The sequence below is a fragment of the Pelophylax lessonae genome, assembly GCF_965119305.1.
Source record: "Pelophylax lessonae genome assembly, chromosome: 2".
In the NCBI taxonomy this organism is placed as follows: Eukaryota; Metazoa; Chordata; class Amphibia; order Anura; family Ranidae; genus Pelophylax; species Pelophylax lessonae.
In genome coordinates, this window is record NC_138769.1 from 436,572,216 (window position 1) to 436,590,410 (window position 18,195).

General features: G+C 42.8%; 1 protein-coding gene across 2 annotated transcripts in view; it reads left to right on the forward strand.

Annotated features, from left to right (window-relative positions):
- The window catches only part of DMD (dystrophin), a 3,625,631-nt gene that overhangs the window by 3,406,818 nt on the left and 200,618 nt on the right, over positions 1 to 18,195 (forward strand). For both annotated transcript variants that reach the window (XM_082246191.1, XM_082246190.1), the window contains one exon: positions 4,075 to 4,276. In XM_082246191.1, the coding sequence (XP_082102317.1) occupies positions 4,075 to 4,276 (202 nt within the window). The remainder of the gene's footprint in view (positions 1 to 4,074; positions 4,277 to 18,195) is intronic.

Sequence of the window (18,195 nt, forward strand, 5' to 3'; positions counted from 1 at the left end):
ATTTTGCAAAAATAGCAATATTTTTCACATTTTTTTATATGAAATTCCCCCCAAAAAAATGTAAAAATCAAAATTTTTTAACTTTTTCGGCCAATTTGTTTTATGCTACCTATTTTTGGTAAAAAAAATCGCAAAAAGCGTATTTTGATTGGTTTGCGCAAAAGTTATCGCGTTTACTAACAAAGGGAAAGATTTTTGTCATTTTTGTTTTTTTTTTTAACGTGTAATGGCGGCGATCTGCGATTTTTTTTTTTTTTTTTTGCGGTACTGCGACATTGGGGCGGACAGATCGGACCCTTGACTGACATTTTTGACACTTTTGGGGTTACCAGTGACATTTCTACAGTAATCAGTGCTATATATATGCACTGTTACTGTAAAAATACACTGGTAGTGAAGGGGTTAACTTTATTTGGGAGGGAGGGGCTGTGTGTATCCCTAGGGGCGTGCTTTCTACTGTGATTGGCTGTGGCTTCAGCTGTAAGGACACTGATCAACGGATCTACATACTAGATCCGAGTGATCAGTGTCTTAACAGCAAGGAGAATGACAGGTGGCTTGTTTACACAAGCTGCCTGACATTCTCCCTCTCCCCCGCCGATCGCCGAGTGACCGGCGGACATCGGGTCCGCCGGTCACACACGCGGGGGGGTCCGTGACCACGCGGGAGCGGGAGCGCGCCTCCGGGGGCGCGCGCTCGCTCCCTAGACCCTCACAAGCTAGTGACGTAGCCCTACGTCACTTTGCCTGTGAGGGGCTGACTGCCGACGTAGATCGGCGTTAGGCAGTCGGCAAGTGGTTAATACAGAGTGTGCTTCTGGCTCAAAAGATCAATCCAGATGTGTGTATCCCCTGGGAGGAAGGAAGACTTCCGGATGGCCTCGGCGACTCCCGCTGCTTGGACGTGGCTGATGGATAGCAGACGGTCCGGCGGCTTCTCCTGTATTAAAGTGTGAGTAGCTATGTTTCTTCAGCCCTAATAAACATTTTATGCTGCACTCAGATGGCGCTTTTTATTAGTTTAACCAGACTGTGATTGTCTATTGTGACTTAGATGATGATCATATCACATTTTATGACCAATTTGAGAAGAAATCCATATCATTCTAAAGGGTTCACATACTTTTTCTTGCAGCTGTAAGTATTGCATTGCTTTTATTAACCTCCCTGGCGGTATGATTGTCAGGAATTCTGTACCAAAAGCGGTACAATTTTTTTCATGGAAATTTGGCGTTATGTATTATAGGCCTACAATTCTTAGTAATTACTGACTTAAACCTGACCAAAACAAGACTCTAGTAGACCTATTATTGATTAGATTATAATTCATGCGTTATATAATATATAATATATATGTATGTGTGTGTGTGTATGTATGTATATATATATGTATATGTGTGTGTGTATATATATATATATATATATATATATATACACACACACACACACATATATATTTGTGTGTATATATAATATAAATGTTATGTGTGTGTTTGTGTTTTGTGCCACGTTCAATGTTTGATTTTCCCTCCCTAGTTCCGCTCCCATGCAGCATTGCTGCTGCAGGGAACGGAACTAGGAAGTCATCACACCGACGGAGGACGGACGAGCGGCGGGGATCTCAGATGGCTGGCGATCTCAGCAATGGGAGATCATCGCTGGATCGCCAGGAGAAGGTAAGAGACCGCTGCGCGCTCTGCCCATCCACCCCGAGCGTGACTCGGGGATACCGATAACAGCATGGAAAATCCACCCCGAGTCACGCTCGGGGATACCGCTAGCCAGGTTAAATCAATAACCACATTTCTTTACATAGATAACAGAAAACTAAAATTTAACAGCACACTAACCAGCCAGTCTGCAGAAAAAGAAAAAAATTCCCCAAATCATCACAGACTGTGGAAACTTCACACTAGACCGCATGCAACTTGGATTCTGTGCCTCTCCACTCTTTCTCCACACTCTGGGAGCTTGTTTTCCAAATGAAATGCAAAACGTTCCACAATCCGTGATGATTTGGGGAGCCATGTCATCTGCTGGTGTTTGTCCACTGTGTTTTATCAAGTCCACAGTCAGCGCAACCTTCTACCAGGAAATTCTAGAGCACTCCATGCTTCCCTCTGCTGACCAGCTTTATGGAGATGTTGATTTAGTTTTCCAGTATGATTTGCCACCTGCCCACACTGCCAAAAGTACCAATACCTGGTTTAATGATCATGGTATCGCTTTGCTTGATTGGTTAGAAATTTTGCCTGACCTAAACCCCATAGAGAATCTGCGTGGTATTGTCAAGCAGAAGATGAGACCCCAGACCCCACAATGCGGAAGAGCTGAAAGCCACTATCAAAGAAATGTGGGCTTCCATAACACCTCAGCAGTGCCACGGGCTGATCGCTTCCATGCTACGCTGCATTGATCTAGTAATTCATGCAAAAGGAGCCCTGACCAAGTACTGAGTGCATACTATACTGTAGATGAACATACTTTTGAGTAACGGATCATTTCTGTATTAAAAATCTTTTTTTTTTGGTCTTGTATAATCTAGTTTTCTGAGATACTGACTTATGGGTTTTCACTAGCTGTAAACACAATCTGTAAAATGCAAACAAAGAAATGCTTGAAATATATTACGGTGTGTGTAACACATCTATATAAAATATTTGTTTGGAAACTGAAATAAATTACCTTTTTGATGATCTAATTTTTGAGATGAACCTGTGTATGACAGTGAATATATTAGGGGCAAGTACACCTGGTGGTTGCGCATTCCTCCTCAAAGTTGCAGACACACAACCCAGGCTAAGCACAGCACAGTGGCAGCTAAAGACTTTCCCGTTTCCCACAGCAAATCCAGCAAGCAAATCATAGGTGCACATGGACAGGGTATTTCACAGACAAATACAATACATATATTTTCCTAGTGCATTTACCAGCTAGTGAGCGAAAAAATTCTATAATGTTTCAGCAATATCTTAACAAATACAGTTTTTTTTTTTTTTTGTTTTTTTTTTTGCATAAAGTGACAAATCTATGTGGTAGCCACACTGTCTTGTCCTTCTCTGTGAAGTGTGGTCATTAACTCTAGTCTAAAAGCTAGCCATAGATGGATAATTGTAATGAAATGAAAATTTTTAGATCTTAGGAAAATTCTCAGAACATTCTTTTTTCATTTGAAAGATTTTGTTTGCATTTAATATTTGATTTTCAAATGAATTGACTTTACTGAAGGAAAACCATATACACTGTTAGAAATTTGTACAAGAAAACATTTTCAACCTGCTCCCTCGAATTTTCACGGTGGTCCAAAATGAATGTCTATTTGACCAACTAATAATTAGAAAATTTTCGTTTAACTCTACCCATATATGGCCAGCTTAACAGAGCTTCCAGCTTGGCACATTTAGAGTAATGAAGAAATTGGGGGCGTCAATGCTGCCTGCACAAGTCTTTGACCTCTTACAAATTAGAGGAGGCTTGCACAATTATTAACAGAATGCTCAGGTTCCTATGGGACTGAAGACATTTAATAACCAATTACTGCTCCCTGACTCCTCTATATATACCTGAAACCACAAGGGAAGTCATGAATACATGCTTGCGTGTGTATCTGTTTTATCGTATTATTTGTTCCATCAATCGTGTGCGCAGTGCATAAGACCCGGTTCACACTCATGCGAGTGCCGGGTTCGCATGTAATGTCGGAGCGCACTGCTCCGACATTACATGCGATCAGCTGTGCGGTGCGAGTTTAGCCATACAGTTTGTATGGCTAAATTCGCATCGCACCCGGTGCAAACACGCACAGGAGGCATTTTTGCAGCCGCATCAGGATCGGATCGCACAGCGGTTCACACTTGTGCGATCCCATCCTGTGCGAACTGCACGATCGCACTGCGATATGCGATCAAACTGGGGGTGTCGTTAAGATTACATTGACACCCCCAGCGTATCGCATATGGCAGTGTGAACTGCCGGGGGTGCGTGTGCGATGCGGGAAAAGGCTGCGAATTCGCAGCCTTCCCGCATCGCAATAGTGTGACCCGAGCCTGACACAGTGTGTTTTTTTATTTGCAGTGGATTTACTGGGATTGTCTGCAGCCTGCGATGCCTTGGACCAGCACAACCTTAAGCAAAATGACCAGCTTATGGACATCCTTCAAATTATTAATTGCCTAACTACAATTTATGACCGACTGGAGCAAGAGCACAACAACCTAGTGAATGTCCCTCTTTGTGTGGACATGTGCCTGAACTGGCTCCTGAATGTTTATGACACGTAAGTGATGTTATACCATGACCATAATCAACATCTGTATGTACTGGGTTAAAATGATGAAATGTCACCTTTTGTTCATTTATACTAGCAGAAAGACAGCAGAAGGTTAGAGATCAGCTTCTGAAGCTAAATGACTTTTCACCATAAAATCACATAATATGCACTCTGGACATCTTGAGCATAGTGCAAATGATTCCTTGCCCTGTCCTAGCCTACTTCTGTCCTAACATGATTTAATAGCTGATGAGCCTATTCAGGCTTATTCTTAAAGAAAACAATTATACATTTTACATAGAAATATCCTTATATACTGTGTAAATATATACACATGCAAGTTTTATTTTTCTAATAAAGTGGTTCTAAAGGCTCAAGGTTTTTTACCCTAATGCATTCTTTGTATTAAGGTTAAAAACGTTTGTGCAGCTCCTGCCCTTATTCTTACCTGAGCACCATCTCAATTGGCAGGGAGGAGGAGCCAAGACCATCAGTAAGGGATCCAAAAATAAGAATATTGGGGCTGCTCTGTGCAAAACCATTGCACAGAGCAGGTAGGCATAACACATTTTTAAAAAGGAAAAAAAGAATTTCCTTTAGAACCACTTTAATCTTCTCAAAACTGTATAAAAGCTTGGAAAGCAAAAACATTTTTAATAGTCTGCCTAGTCCTATATGTATTTCAAATATGATTTGTTTAGGAACATGTCTACATAGTTTTTTGAGAAAAGAGCTTGCTGCCGCTTCCCCCTTGGATCTGTTTATTCAGAATAATCATTAATATTAGGGATTTGTTAATTATAAGATTAGTGAAAAGGTGTTAATATAGTGTAGCGCTACCTCTCAAACAGTGCAAATGTGTGTAAATATCTCCACACAAATAAGGGCTCTTTCACACGGAGCGGACCGTATTGCGATCCGTTCCAGCATTTTTTATTTTTTTTTTTCACGGACGCCGATGACACTTGTGTCATCCGCTCTGTATGTCCACATATCATCCCATCCGTTTGCGGATGACATACGGACATAATGTATGTCTATATGCATTGCGGATGTCAGCGGATGACACCGCTGACATCCGATTTTGCATCCGTTCCCTTTTTTAAATGGAACAAAAATAGGGTTCTGTTCCATTCAAAAAAACTGAACAGAACTGAAAGGACGAAAATCGGATGTCAGCTGATGGTCATCCGCAATCCCATAGACATTCATTATGTCCGTATATCACCCGCAAACGGATGGGGTGATTTACGGACATACGGAACGTCCGTGTAAAAGAGCCCTAACTGTGTTTATCCAAAATAAATACTGTTTTTCAAAAAAATATCTCTACTCCACATCAGTATGTAAAATAATGCAACATGAAATAAGTTGATAAAGCAGTAAACAACAACAATATAATTCGGTGTGCAGGTATAAAATCCAAAAATAGCAGTGAGAAAATAAAATTATATGAACAAAGTGTCCAAAAAAAAATGTGTAAATATCCAGCAAGTGTGGTGAGGGAATCCCTTCACCAGTGGATGACCAGTGATGTGAGATGGTCTTCTTCTTTAAGATAACACCAAAAAAGTGCTCGCTAGTCTCTCACCTCTCTTGCTTGTAATAAGCCTTCAAGTTATGCTGTGTTCCTGGGGGGATCCTGGAAACTGATTGCCGCTAAGGTATAGCCCCTATCGCTATGCGATCGTCTTTTAGAGATCTTCATCCATAATCTCTCTTGGGTAGGGATAGAAATAATGATCTCATAGTGTAGTATTTCAAAGTTTTAATATAGAATAGGCATATAAAGACTTGCATTCAAAGTCTGTGATAAACAGCGATATAGCGAGCGTCCTGCTTGTCCTAATGCTAACGTCACTTCCATTTCACTCCGTCTATGCCCTACGCGTTACGCCACGTACTTCGTAACTTCTGCCGGGGATGACGGAGAGTGTGTTATGGTACTCTTTTATAGTCTGTCTCAAATAGCTAATCACGGCCATTTTCCAACAGATATTTATGTTGCCATGATGTTGTAGTCCCAGTTTTGTAACATGTCACTTCCAGTAAAAAAATGAACAGCTCCAATTGGGCTAATGATACTTGGAGAGACGTGCACACTTGACGTATATAAGCTATATAACCATAACCATAATAACAATTAAATTTAATAACAATGTGAATAGTATAAAATAAACCAGGCATAAAGGATACCTCCTCTCTGGTATGAAATATGTATGGAAGTTGAAAAATATTTAAAATCTATATGAATATACTATATATATATATATATAGATATATATATATATATATATATATATATATATATATATATATATATATATATATATATATATAGATATATATATAGATATATATATATATATATATATATATATATATATATATATATATATATATATATATATAGATAGATAGTATACTCATGTATATAACGTCTATCTCATGTATATAACGTCTATCTCGTGTATATAATGTCTATCTCATGTATATAATTTTTTTTAAAAAAAGGTATTAATAAAACAGGGGATTTAAATAAATGATAACCCCTGTAGCCCCTGGGTGATTAAGTAAATGGAGGCCTCCAAGAGAAGTGCATAAGGTAAATGGAGGTATGTGTACATCATAAAGTTCACTAAGTAATATATAAGAGAGTAAGGGCTGGGAAAGGGGAAAGGGGGGCAGGAGTGGCATGTAGGCAATACAAAAAGGACCACACTTTAAAGTAATCCTGTCGCTATACAAAAAATGTCAACCTGTTAAAGAAGATGGAACATGTTCTCCCTTTCTGTGGCGTGCAATGTCAAACTCCTCTGATGATGAGAAACTTTCTGCTGAAATTTGCGCTGAAACTGACACTTCTGGAAGTGTCCATCTCCTTAGTCCCCCACACCTCTCACTGGTTTATCTCTCTGAACTCCAGCCATTACAGGATACTCAAATGGCATGGAGGTCAACAAGAGAAACAAGCAAAATCTGCAGACCACCGAGATTGATACTCCCAAAAGTGATGGTTTCCATGCTGTATTGAGCATAAGATTTCTCAACTTAAGAGGGGAGTTAAACAACCCAGGCTGCAGGAAAGATTAATATGTCTTGTCAAATCATTGGAAGAAATTTGGTGGACTTTAAAGGCACAGATAAGGGTAAGGTAAAAAACTTTTTTATTGATTGACAAATAAAAACAAAGGAAACCCCTAACAAAAGGGGAATACTTTTTGCACATACAACATATACATAGAAAGTACCAGAGTGTACTTAAACAGAAGGACTTACATATGTATCAATAATAAAAAGAAAAACTAATAATCATTACATAATACATAAGACATAGTGGTATCGCCATACTATACATTAGATCCTACAAACCTCGAAGATAGTGCTGAGGAGTGGCACCAAGTAGATCCTCGAGTGTAGTTGGTACAGCCCTTGAATGGGGAATATTTAATGTAGCTAGATGCCCTACATGTTTCGCTTGGAAAGTCAAGCTTCTTCTGGAGCTACTGGTGTACAGACTCTGTGTGACAGAATAAGCTGTTATTAGTCACCACTCAAAAAAATGGTCTGCATGGGACCAATTAAACAGATAATATATATCATGTAACATAATAGACATAAAATGTATATATATCAAAGATTAACAAGAAAGACTTCATTGAAGAAAAAAGAAGAAAGAAAAATATACATTTATATATACACAGAAGTGTAATATAAAAAGCAATGTCAATCAAGCTTCAGTATCATAAAGTAGGCTTAAGAAAAGAGTGGGAGATGTTCCATAAAAACCAGGGAGAGCCCCAAATGGCAGCAGCCACAGGTGCATCCGCCCCCATGGTCAGACAGACACATAGGGAACAATGTGGGGACCGAGAAGACATACACAACAGAAAACTACAATGTATACATACCCCTGTAGAGACAGATAGTAGTTCACAATGGCTGATGTATTTTGGCACAACAAGTGTATAGATCATGGATAATAACGGGGGGGGGGGGGGTGTTAGCGGCTCTAGTGAGTTTGTCAGATGGTGTCAGTTCAGAACAGAATAGACAAGGTATGTGTCTGTTTAAGACAGATACCAATGGTTATAACCTAAAATGGGGAACATACAGACAGAAAACAAACGAAATGAAAACAGAAAAAAGAAAAAGAAAGGGAGGGGAGGGGGAAAAGGGGGGGGGGAAGAGAAAATGAGGAGAAAAAAAGGGGGGGAAGGAGGGGGAAAGGAATAAATCAAGGGAAAAAGGAAAGTCGATAGAGAGGGAAGGGGGAAGGGAGGAGAAAAGGGAGAGGGGGGAACATAGCACCAAAATATATGCAAAGATAGAAAAAAGGAAGGGTAGACCAGATATAGTCCCTGCTGGGGAAGTGTGCACATAAAGAGCATACAGGGGAACCCAGAAAGGGTGAATGCTGATAGGGGAGCATAGAGGTGGCGTAAATCCCCCTAGATGTACAGTAAAATAATCATGCAGCCCACCAGGTCACACCAGAGAAAGATAAATAAAAAAAGAAAAATATGAAAAAATAAAAAACAAGAAGGAAAATGTGAGTAAAAAATAAAACAAAAATAGAATTATATACAGGTCCCTCTCAAAAAATTAGCATATTGTGATAAAGTTCATTATTTTCTGTAATGTACTGATAAACATTAGACTTTCATATATTTTAGATTCATTACACACAACTGAAGTAGTGCAAGCCTTTTATTGTTTTAATATTGAGGATTTTGGCATACAGCTCATGGAAACCCAAAATTCCTATCTCAAAAAATTAGCATATTTCATCCGACCAATAAAAGAAAAGTGTTTTTAATACAAAAAAAGTCAACCTTCAAAAAATTATGTTCAGTTATGCACTCAATACTTGGTCGGGAATCCTTTTGCAGAAATGACTGCTTCAATGCGGCGTGGCATGGAGGCAATCAGCCTGTGGCACTGCTGAGGTGTTATGGAGGCCCAGGATGCTTCGATAGCGGCCTTGAGCTCATCCAGAGTGTTGGGTCTTGCGTCTCTCAACTTTCTCTTCACAACATCCCACAGATTCTCTATGGGGTTCAGGTCAGGAGAGTTGGCAGGCCAATTGAGCACAGTAATACCATGGTCAGTAAACCATTTACCAGTGGTTTTGGCACTGTGAGCAGGTGCCAGGTCGTGCTGAAAAATTAAATCTTCATCTCCATAAAGCTTTTCAGCAGATGGAAGCATGAAGTGCTCCAAAATCTCCTGATAGCTAGCTGCATTGACCCTGCCTTTGATAAAACACAGTGGACCAACACCAGCAGCTGACATGGCAACCCAGACCATCACTGACTGTGGGTACTTGACACTGGACTTCAGGCATTTTGGCATTTCCCTCTCCCCTGTCTTCCTCAGGGTCCGGTCACCTCTTATCGTTGTGCAGCGTTTTCTGCCACACTTGTTCCTTCCCACAGACTTCCCACTGAGGTGCCTTGATAAAGCACTCTGGGAACAGCCTATTCGTTCAGAAATGTCTTTCTGTGTCTTACTCTCTTGCTTGAGGGTGTCAATGATGGCCTTCTGGACAGCAGTCAGGTCGGCAGTCTTACCCATGATTGCGGTTTTGAGTAATGAACCAGGCTGGGAGTTTTTAAAAGCCTCAGGAATCTTTTGCAGGTGTTTAGAGTTAGTTGATTCAGATGATTAGGTTAATAGCTCGTTTAGAGAACCTTTTCATGATATGCTAATTTTTTGAGATAGGAATTTTGGGTTTTCATGAGCTGTATGCCAAAATCATCAATATTAAAACAATAAAAGGCTTGCACTACTTCAGTTGTGTGTAATGAATCTAAAATATATGAAAGTCTAATGTTTATCAGTACATTACAGAAAATAATGTACTTTATCACAATATGCTAATTTTTTGAGAGGGACATGTATAGCCAACCACCGCTGCCAGAAAGTTTGTTGTGGTAACAGGACACAGAACGTGAAAGATGGTAAAAGGCTAAGAGAGATGATAAAGCCTCCAGAAAATGAACCAGTCAGTGCATGCAATGTAACTGTTGCAAGTGTACTCACCAGTTGGCAGAAAAAGCCAAAATAAATGGGGTACAACAGTATCCAGGATATAAACGGTCCCTCTAGTATGGGCATAATACAGGTAGGCCAGTGATTAATAAAAGAGCCAGTAAAGGAACATAAAAGCCCCCAATGGTAACTATAATTTCCCAAAAAGGAAATTATAGTTACCAGAAGGGAGACACCAGCAGGTTCAACTCAGGGAAACAGCAACCGAATCCCCCGGATGGGGATAAACCACCATACTGAGGGCGTAAAGAGGGCCCTTTTTATAGTCCTCCAGGTCCCGGGTGGTGAGTCACCGGACGTGACATCAGACCAACCCCGGCCAGTACTTCCCTGCGTACAACGGATGCAGATCGCACAGGAAGGCGGTCGACACCCAATCGGTGAAATGCACGGAAGAGGAGGAGCCGGAAGGAACACCAAAGGAGTCCCTAACCGGCTCACACCGCCACACATGGCGCCCTCCAGTGGACAACGCGCCATGTGTGGCTACCCGGCCGCACAGCGATCCCAAAAGGTATCCAACCACAGGAGACGGTGCACCATAGCGCCGGTCAGCCTGACTTCAATAGTATGTAAACTTCTGGAAGGGAAGATAAGGGACTATATCCAAGAGTTTGCTAAAGATAACCACATCAGCAATAATCAGCACGGGTTTACAAAAGGGCGTTCTTGTCAAATCAATCTGTTAACATTCTATGAGGAGGTGAGCTGGATAGGGGGAGGCCAGTGGATGTGGTGTACCTGGATTTTGCTAAGGTGTTTGATGCAGTTTCCCATAAACGCGTAATTTATAAAATATGGGCTGCAGGCATTGACCACAAGGTTTGCTCTTGGATAAGGAACTGGTTAAAGGGGCTTGTCCAAAGGGTGGTAATAAATAACGCATACTAAGACTGGTCTGGGTTGGTAAGTGGAGTCCCCCAAGGCTCAGTCCTGGGACCAATTTTGTTCAATTTAATCATAAATAGCATTGAGGACAGGATCATTAGCTCAATCTCAGTTTTTGCAGATGACACAAAATTAAGCAGGGCAATAACTTCACATCGTGAGGCAGAAATCTTACAGAATGACCTGAACAAAATAACGGAGTGGGCAACTACATGGCAAATGAGGTTTAATGTGGAGAAGTGTAAGGCATTGCACTTGGGGACTACAAACATAAAAGCACAATACACTTTAGATGGGGAACCTCTGGGGGAATCAAAAATGGAGAAAGATCTGGGAGTCTTAGTAGAAGATAGACTTAGCAATAGCATACAATGTCAAGCTGCAGCTGCCAAAGCCAGCAGAATATTAGCATGCATAAGGAAGGGGATGTATTCCAGAGATAAATCTTTAATCCTACCACTTTATAAAACATTGGTCCGACCGCATCTGGAGTATTCTGTCCAGTTCTGGTCGCCAGTCCTCAGAAGGGATGTGTTGGAGCTGGAGAGTGTCAAGAGAAGGGCAACTAAACTAATTAGGGGATTGGAGGACCTTAATTATGAAGAGTGCTTACAAGCGCTTCATTTATTCTCCCTGGAGAGGAGACGCCTAAGAGGGGACATGATAGCGATTTACAAATACCTCAACAAAGATCTCAACATAGAAAAAAAAACTATTCAGTTGCAAGGAATGCATGAGGAAAGGAGGCCATACAATGTGATTAGAGTAGAAGTGTTTTGGCCTCAGGCTACGCAGGGGGTTCTTTACAGTAAGGGCTTCAAGACTGTGGAATTCTCTACCACAAATGGTAGTAACTGCGGGGAGTATGGCTACTTTTAAAAGACTCTTGGACATGCATCTCAAGTATCAAAACATTCAGGGGTATGTGAAATGATTATGGCCACACACACCTACACAGGTTGAACTGGATGGACTATTGTCTTCAACCTCAACTACTATGTAACTATATTTCTCTATCGCTCATTGACAGACGTAGTCCTCGGTGATACAGCACCTTCGGGTTATGTTGCCTCCACAGGAGCAGGACTAGACAGGAAATTAAAAAGCTCTGGCCACACCCTAGGGGCAGTCCCAGAGGGTATATCCGCTCTCTCTCTGCCTCAGCAAATCAGTTATTTTCTGTCTAGTTAGGAGTAAGGACCTAGATACCTTGCTGGGATCTTCGGTCCTGGCAAGATTTTTTTCTTAAAAGATTTTTTAGACCGCTTTTTTTCTCCAGTGTTCCTGTGAGATCTTCAAGCAAGAAAGCTGAACTGGGCGACGGGCTGGATGTTGAGATCCGGTGGTCACCCCAGTTCAGCCTACGAGCGCGTGCAGGCCATAGCTCCGCGCTGGGTCGGCCGCGACAAAGTCCCATTAAGGGACTGACCCCGCGAGTTAAACGTCTCGCTGAAACGCCAAAGACCATGAGTCACGGCGTCCAAATCGGTCGACAGCCCTCCCGCCCCGGTGGAGAGGGGTACTGTCAGGAGTTGGTGCCCGCCTGGTTCCGGTATGGTGAGTAGTATGTTCCCCCTTTTCCCCTGACTGGTCTTGTGGTGAACGCGGGCCCCTCTCTGTATGGTAAGATAGAGTCCCCCTCTATCCTATAACATGACACAGATCCCCCTACTTTGAGTGTGATTTTATGTGCAAAAAGCCAGGAGGCTTGGTTTGGGAGCTAACAATCTAATTGTATACATGTTTAAAAGATTGTAATCAGTGGCATTCTGGGAGTCTTACTGTGATAAGAATAAGGTACCTACCAGTCAGAAGCCACGGACATGTAGACTGCCTTCCTAAATCAGATCTCCAGCTATAAGCAGGCCTCCCGAACGGCCATGCGGTCCGCCAGGGCCGGTACCGCCAACCACGCCAAATCCCCATGCAGAGAGAGTGTTGTGTGCCCTGCAGCACACCGCTATTCAGTACAGGCCGCCGCCATTTTTTTTGCTGGATTGCACGAGCCGCCATTTTGGCGTAGCCTCGTGTCTCCAGCATGGGGGCGGCCATGTTTGAGGTGATCCAAACACCTCGTGGAGCTAGGGGAGGCGCCGGAAGGCGTGCAGAGGGGCGGAGCCGCCTCCTTTCTTCCTGGGCAGCCAGCCAAAAGACTTCCTGTTTGTCAAGACAGCGCTGTAACCTGTTGCAGTTAAACTCTGAGCATCAAGTGGTGAGCCTGGGGGTTTATCTCTCTCTCTCTCGATCGATAGGGATCCCTAGCAGGTAACACTAAGGGGCTTTTGTGGCGCTGGGGGTCTGAAAAAAAAAAAAAAAAAAAAGTTTTTTATTTTTGAATTATATTATCCAGGAAGTGACTGGAATTATCATGGACCCTGCCACACATATTCCCCCACCTGTTTCCCTCGAGGGGGACACGGGACCCGCCGGTGCACAGAGTGTAGAGGCATTTACAGCAATTTTGGAGTCTATGGTGGCTCGGGTGGAGGCGGCCTGTCAGGGACGGGGGTCAAGGAAGCGACCCCCGCCTACCCCTATATTATCTGACACCTCTGACTCAGATACAGAGATGGTCACTGCAGTTGCAGGTCCCTCTGCAAGGGCTGTTACCTCAGGTAAAGCTCCCTCAGACAGTGAGGAGGACGTTTCTTCTCCCGCTATAATTCAGGAAGAAGCATTGGTGGACGCACTAGTTGTGGCAGTGCAGGAAACCTTAAAACTTGAGGTTTTACCGGCAGAGGCAACTGAAACAGAGATTCCTTTTGGTACTAACAAGCCCATCAAAACGGTGAAGGTTTTTCCTGTACCCAAGTGTTTTGGTAATAAGATTAAAGGAGAATGGGAGCATTCTAAACGTACCTTTACTATTTCCAAGCGTATTGCTAGACGCTATCCGTTTGAGGAATCCATCATTAAAAAATGGACGGTACCACCAGTGGTGGATCCACCTATTTCCAGGCTGAATAAAGCCACGGTTATCCCAGTGGAGGACACTTCGTCCTTTAAGGATCCGGTGGATCGAAAGATGGAAGCAGAGTCCCGCACCATCTTCTCTCTGATAGGGTCAGCATTTAGACCAGTAATTGTTATTGGTCTAGTTTCCCAGACACTTACGGAATGGGCGAGAATGGTACGCCAAGACCTTAGGGGAAAAGATATTCCCCAGGAGACATCTGATTTGATGGAACAGATTATACAAGGGCTACAGTTTATCTGTGACTCAGCCTTGGACACTACTCCCCTATTAGGGCATGCATCTATGTCAGCGGTTATCCTCAGACGTGTGCTGTGGTTAAAATGCTGGTCAGCTGACCTAGGTTCCAAAAAGACCTTGACAAATCTCCCCTTTCAGGGGAATCGTCTATTTGGGGCCACCCTAGATGAAATCATCAAGGATGCCACTGGGGGCAAGAGCACTTTTTTGCCACAGGCTGCTAAAGCTAAGGGACCTCGCAACAAGCGAGGACCTTTCTTTACCGCCCATAAAGGGCGCCAGGCTGGAACAAGCGGGAAAGGCAAGACTCCTCCAGGAGGGTTCAAGAAGGGCTGGCAAACAGAGGACCAACCCAGCCAAACCCGAAGCAAAGGAGTACACAGCCTGAAGGTGCGCCCCCACCCGGTTTCAGGGTGGGGGGACGTTTTCACCGGTATTCAGGACATTAGATCGAGCATCAACCACTACTACCGGTGCGATTCTTCCCTTCCAACATTTAAGTACTACAGGAAGCGGTAGTTACCGTTCCCTGAATAGATCTTTTCCTTTACCTTTTCCTAAGATTAGTCCCTATGCCTCACAGGAATCGGATCTGGTTGACCAGACAGGCCAAGAAGCCTCTAGTCGGGTGACTTCGGTCCCTGAGGTTCAACCAGAAAAGATCACCCTTCCTGATAACAATCAGGTATCTGATAAATGTGTGGGAACAGAAAACGACCAGACTTTCTCGGATGGTCGGGGCCAGATACCTCTAGAGACGCCTGGTTCAGATCCAATCAGCGCCAGTGGTCCTAGAAATTCTAGGCTGGCCTCGTCAAGCCGGCCTGGCCGACTTGGACATGCTAGTCGCAGACGTTCCGTGGGAACTTCGTCTCAGGGAGTGTCTGTGGTCTCAAGGACCAATTTACCATCGTGCTTTACAGTCGCTGGTTTTAATGGCCTGGCCATTGAGACCCAAGTACTGAAGGACAGAGGATTGTCTACTTCAGTCATTCCTACCCTTATTAAAGCAAGGAAAGCGACTTCCAGCAAGGTCTATTATCACACATGGAAGACTTATATTGCGTGGTGCGAATCTTTAGGATTTCCTCCACGTACCTATTCGGTGACTCGAATATTGGCTTTTTTGCAACAAGGGGTTGAGCAGAAGCTAGCCTTGAGCACCATCAAGGGTCAAGTTTCAGCATTAGCAATCTTCTTTCAGAAACCTTTAGCTACCAAGTCCTTGGTGCGGAATTTCATCCAGGGGGTGCGGCACCTGGCTCCACCAGTCCGCGCGCCCTTACCGCCCTGGGATCTTAATTTCGTTTTGTCGGTTCTACAGAAACCTCCCTTTGAAAACATCAGGGAGATTCCCTTGCTTACTTTATCCCAGAAGGTGGCCTTCTTGGTGGCTATCACTTCTGCTCGCAGGGTGTCAGAACTGGCTGCATTATCATGCCAGTCCCCATACCTAGTGATTCATAGGGATAAGGTAGTACTTCATCCTAAGCCATCTTTTCTTCCTAAGGTGGTTTCAGATTTTCATCTGAATGAAGATATTGTACTACCTTCCTTGTGTCCTCAGCCCAAGCATCATCGGGAACATGCGTTGCATTCCTTAGATGTGGTTCGGGCAATCAGGGTATGCCTGAAAGCTACGGAATCATTCCGTAAGACGGATTCACTTTTTGTGATCACGGATGGCCCCAGAAAGGGTTTGCCTGCATCTGCCGCGACCATTGCCAAATGGATTAGACAGACGGTGGTACAGGCTTATTCTATTAAGGGTCAGAGTCCTCCGTTCCCTGTTAGGGCGCACTCCACTCGAGCGCTCAGTACTTCCTGGGCCTTTCGCCATCAGGCGTCAGTGGTCCAGGTATGTAAGGCGGCCACCTGGTCGTCGGTACATACCTTAACAAAATTCTATAAAATTGATGTGACGGCATCGGCGGATGCCTCATTTGGCCGCAAGGTTTTGCAGGCCGCAATTTGAGGAGACCGGTGGTCTACCTCGAGGGTTTTTTTCTGTTTGAAAAAAAAAAAAAAAATTCTCTTTTTTGTTGAGTCTCATCATTAAGGATGAGCATTGTAAACTTCTAGTTGGCACCGGTTGGGCCTTCTAGATTGGGATTTGATTTTCATTTTCCCACCCCTCATTTGTGATACTGCTCTGGGACGTCCCGAAGGTGCGGTATCACCGAGGACTACGTCTGTCAATGAGCGATAGAGAAAAATGGATTTTTGTAAAATCTTACCGTAAAATCCTTTTCTCTTAGCTCATTGACAGACGTAGTCCCCGCCCCTCTGTTTTTTTGAGTTGGGTTGGGTTAAAATCTCTAAAGACTGCTTTTTGACATAACTGATTTGCTGAGGCAGAGAGAGAGAGGATATACCCTCTGGGACTGCCCCTAGGGTGTGGCCAGAGCTTTTTAATTTCCTGTCTAGTCCTGCTCCTGTGGAGGCAACATAACCCGAAGGTGCTGTATCACCGAGGACTACGTCTGTCAATGAGCTAAGAGAAAAGGATTTTACGGTAAGATTTTACAAAAATCCATTTATAACATCTTCCATATTTTACTTCCTATTTTTCCTCTTGGTGGAATTAAAGTGTGTATGACCTGCTGGTAAAACAGGGGTCTTACAGTGAGGTGAGCGCATATTGCTTTTCTGGCGAAGGGACTGTCACCTGAAGGGGGTCTGTTTTCCCACAACCTTTCTCATACTCGTTATTGGAATTACACCTGTTTAATAAGGGACTTTCTGGGCCTCACTGTCATTTGTGCCTGATGTATTGTAGTTAATATGTATTGCGCTGCACTGTTTGAGTTTGTGTAGAAGTGTGCTGATGGTGCCATTTTAAAGCTATATATTCTCGTTTGATACAAGTAATAAAATGTTTATTATATTCAGCCCAGTGAGGTGAAGTATATGGTGATGGTACAAATATTCTGCGCTAGATCTATATTAGTCCTGAAAGCAGCCAGCACAAAAATCTTCAAATGTATATAGAAGGTAAAAACAAAGTGACAGTGCAGCGCTATAAAGTCTCTCCAAACTCCTTATTCAAAAGAAGAAACTTCTCAGAAGATGTAATTGAGGAAAACCACCACCAGCACCCAATATGGCAGCCTCTTACCAGTTAACAGACCCCCATTGCAAAGGTCTATGCAAGCAGATAAACGATAGATTCAATGAGTATCTGTGGTGACGATACCAAACATCCTCCGACTCAACCTTTTCTCAATATTCCTAGCAGATATCATATGGGGATAAATAAGAGAATCCTCATAGTGTAACCAAACAATATACACTTTATTTGCACACTTACAGGTAGGCACAGGGTGAACGGCGTCCTATTTGTAGTGTAGTGTAATATTATCCAACCATCAAGATGGCCGCAGTGTCCCGGACTGCAAGCTCGCCGTGCGTCGTTCAACAGCGAACATTTATATTTGCAATCATTAAGGGCAAAGTGGAACTTCCGGTTGCCGGAAGAACGTGATTGCTGCTCACAAGGTTGGACGGATCACCGGGAATATTATGTTGGATACCAATTAATCCAACATGGATCATAAATAGAATTATAAAAACAATTACCCAATAACAATCCATAGATTAACGCAGGCCAGGAAACTATGCCATCTTGTGGTTGGATTTAAGAATACATCATATCACCAAAGAGACACAAATCACATACATATTAAAATTGGACATAAACATTTTCACACAATTAGTAATATTTCAATATTTAAAATTTTTTAAACAATTTTCTAAACTTATTTCTCAT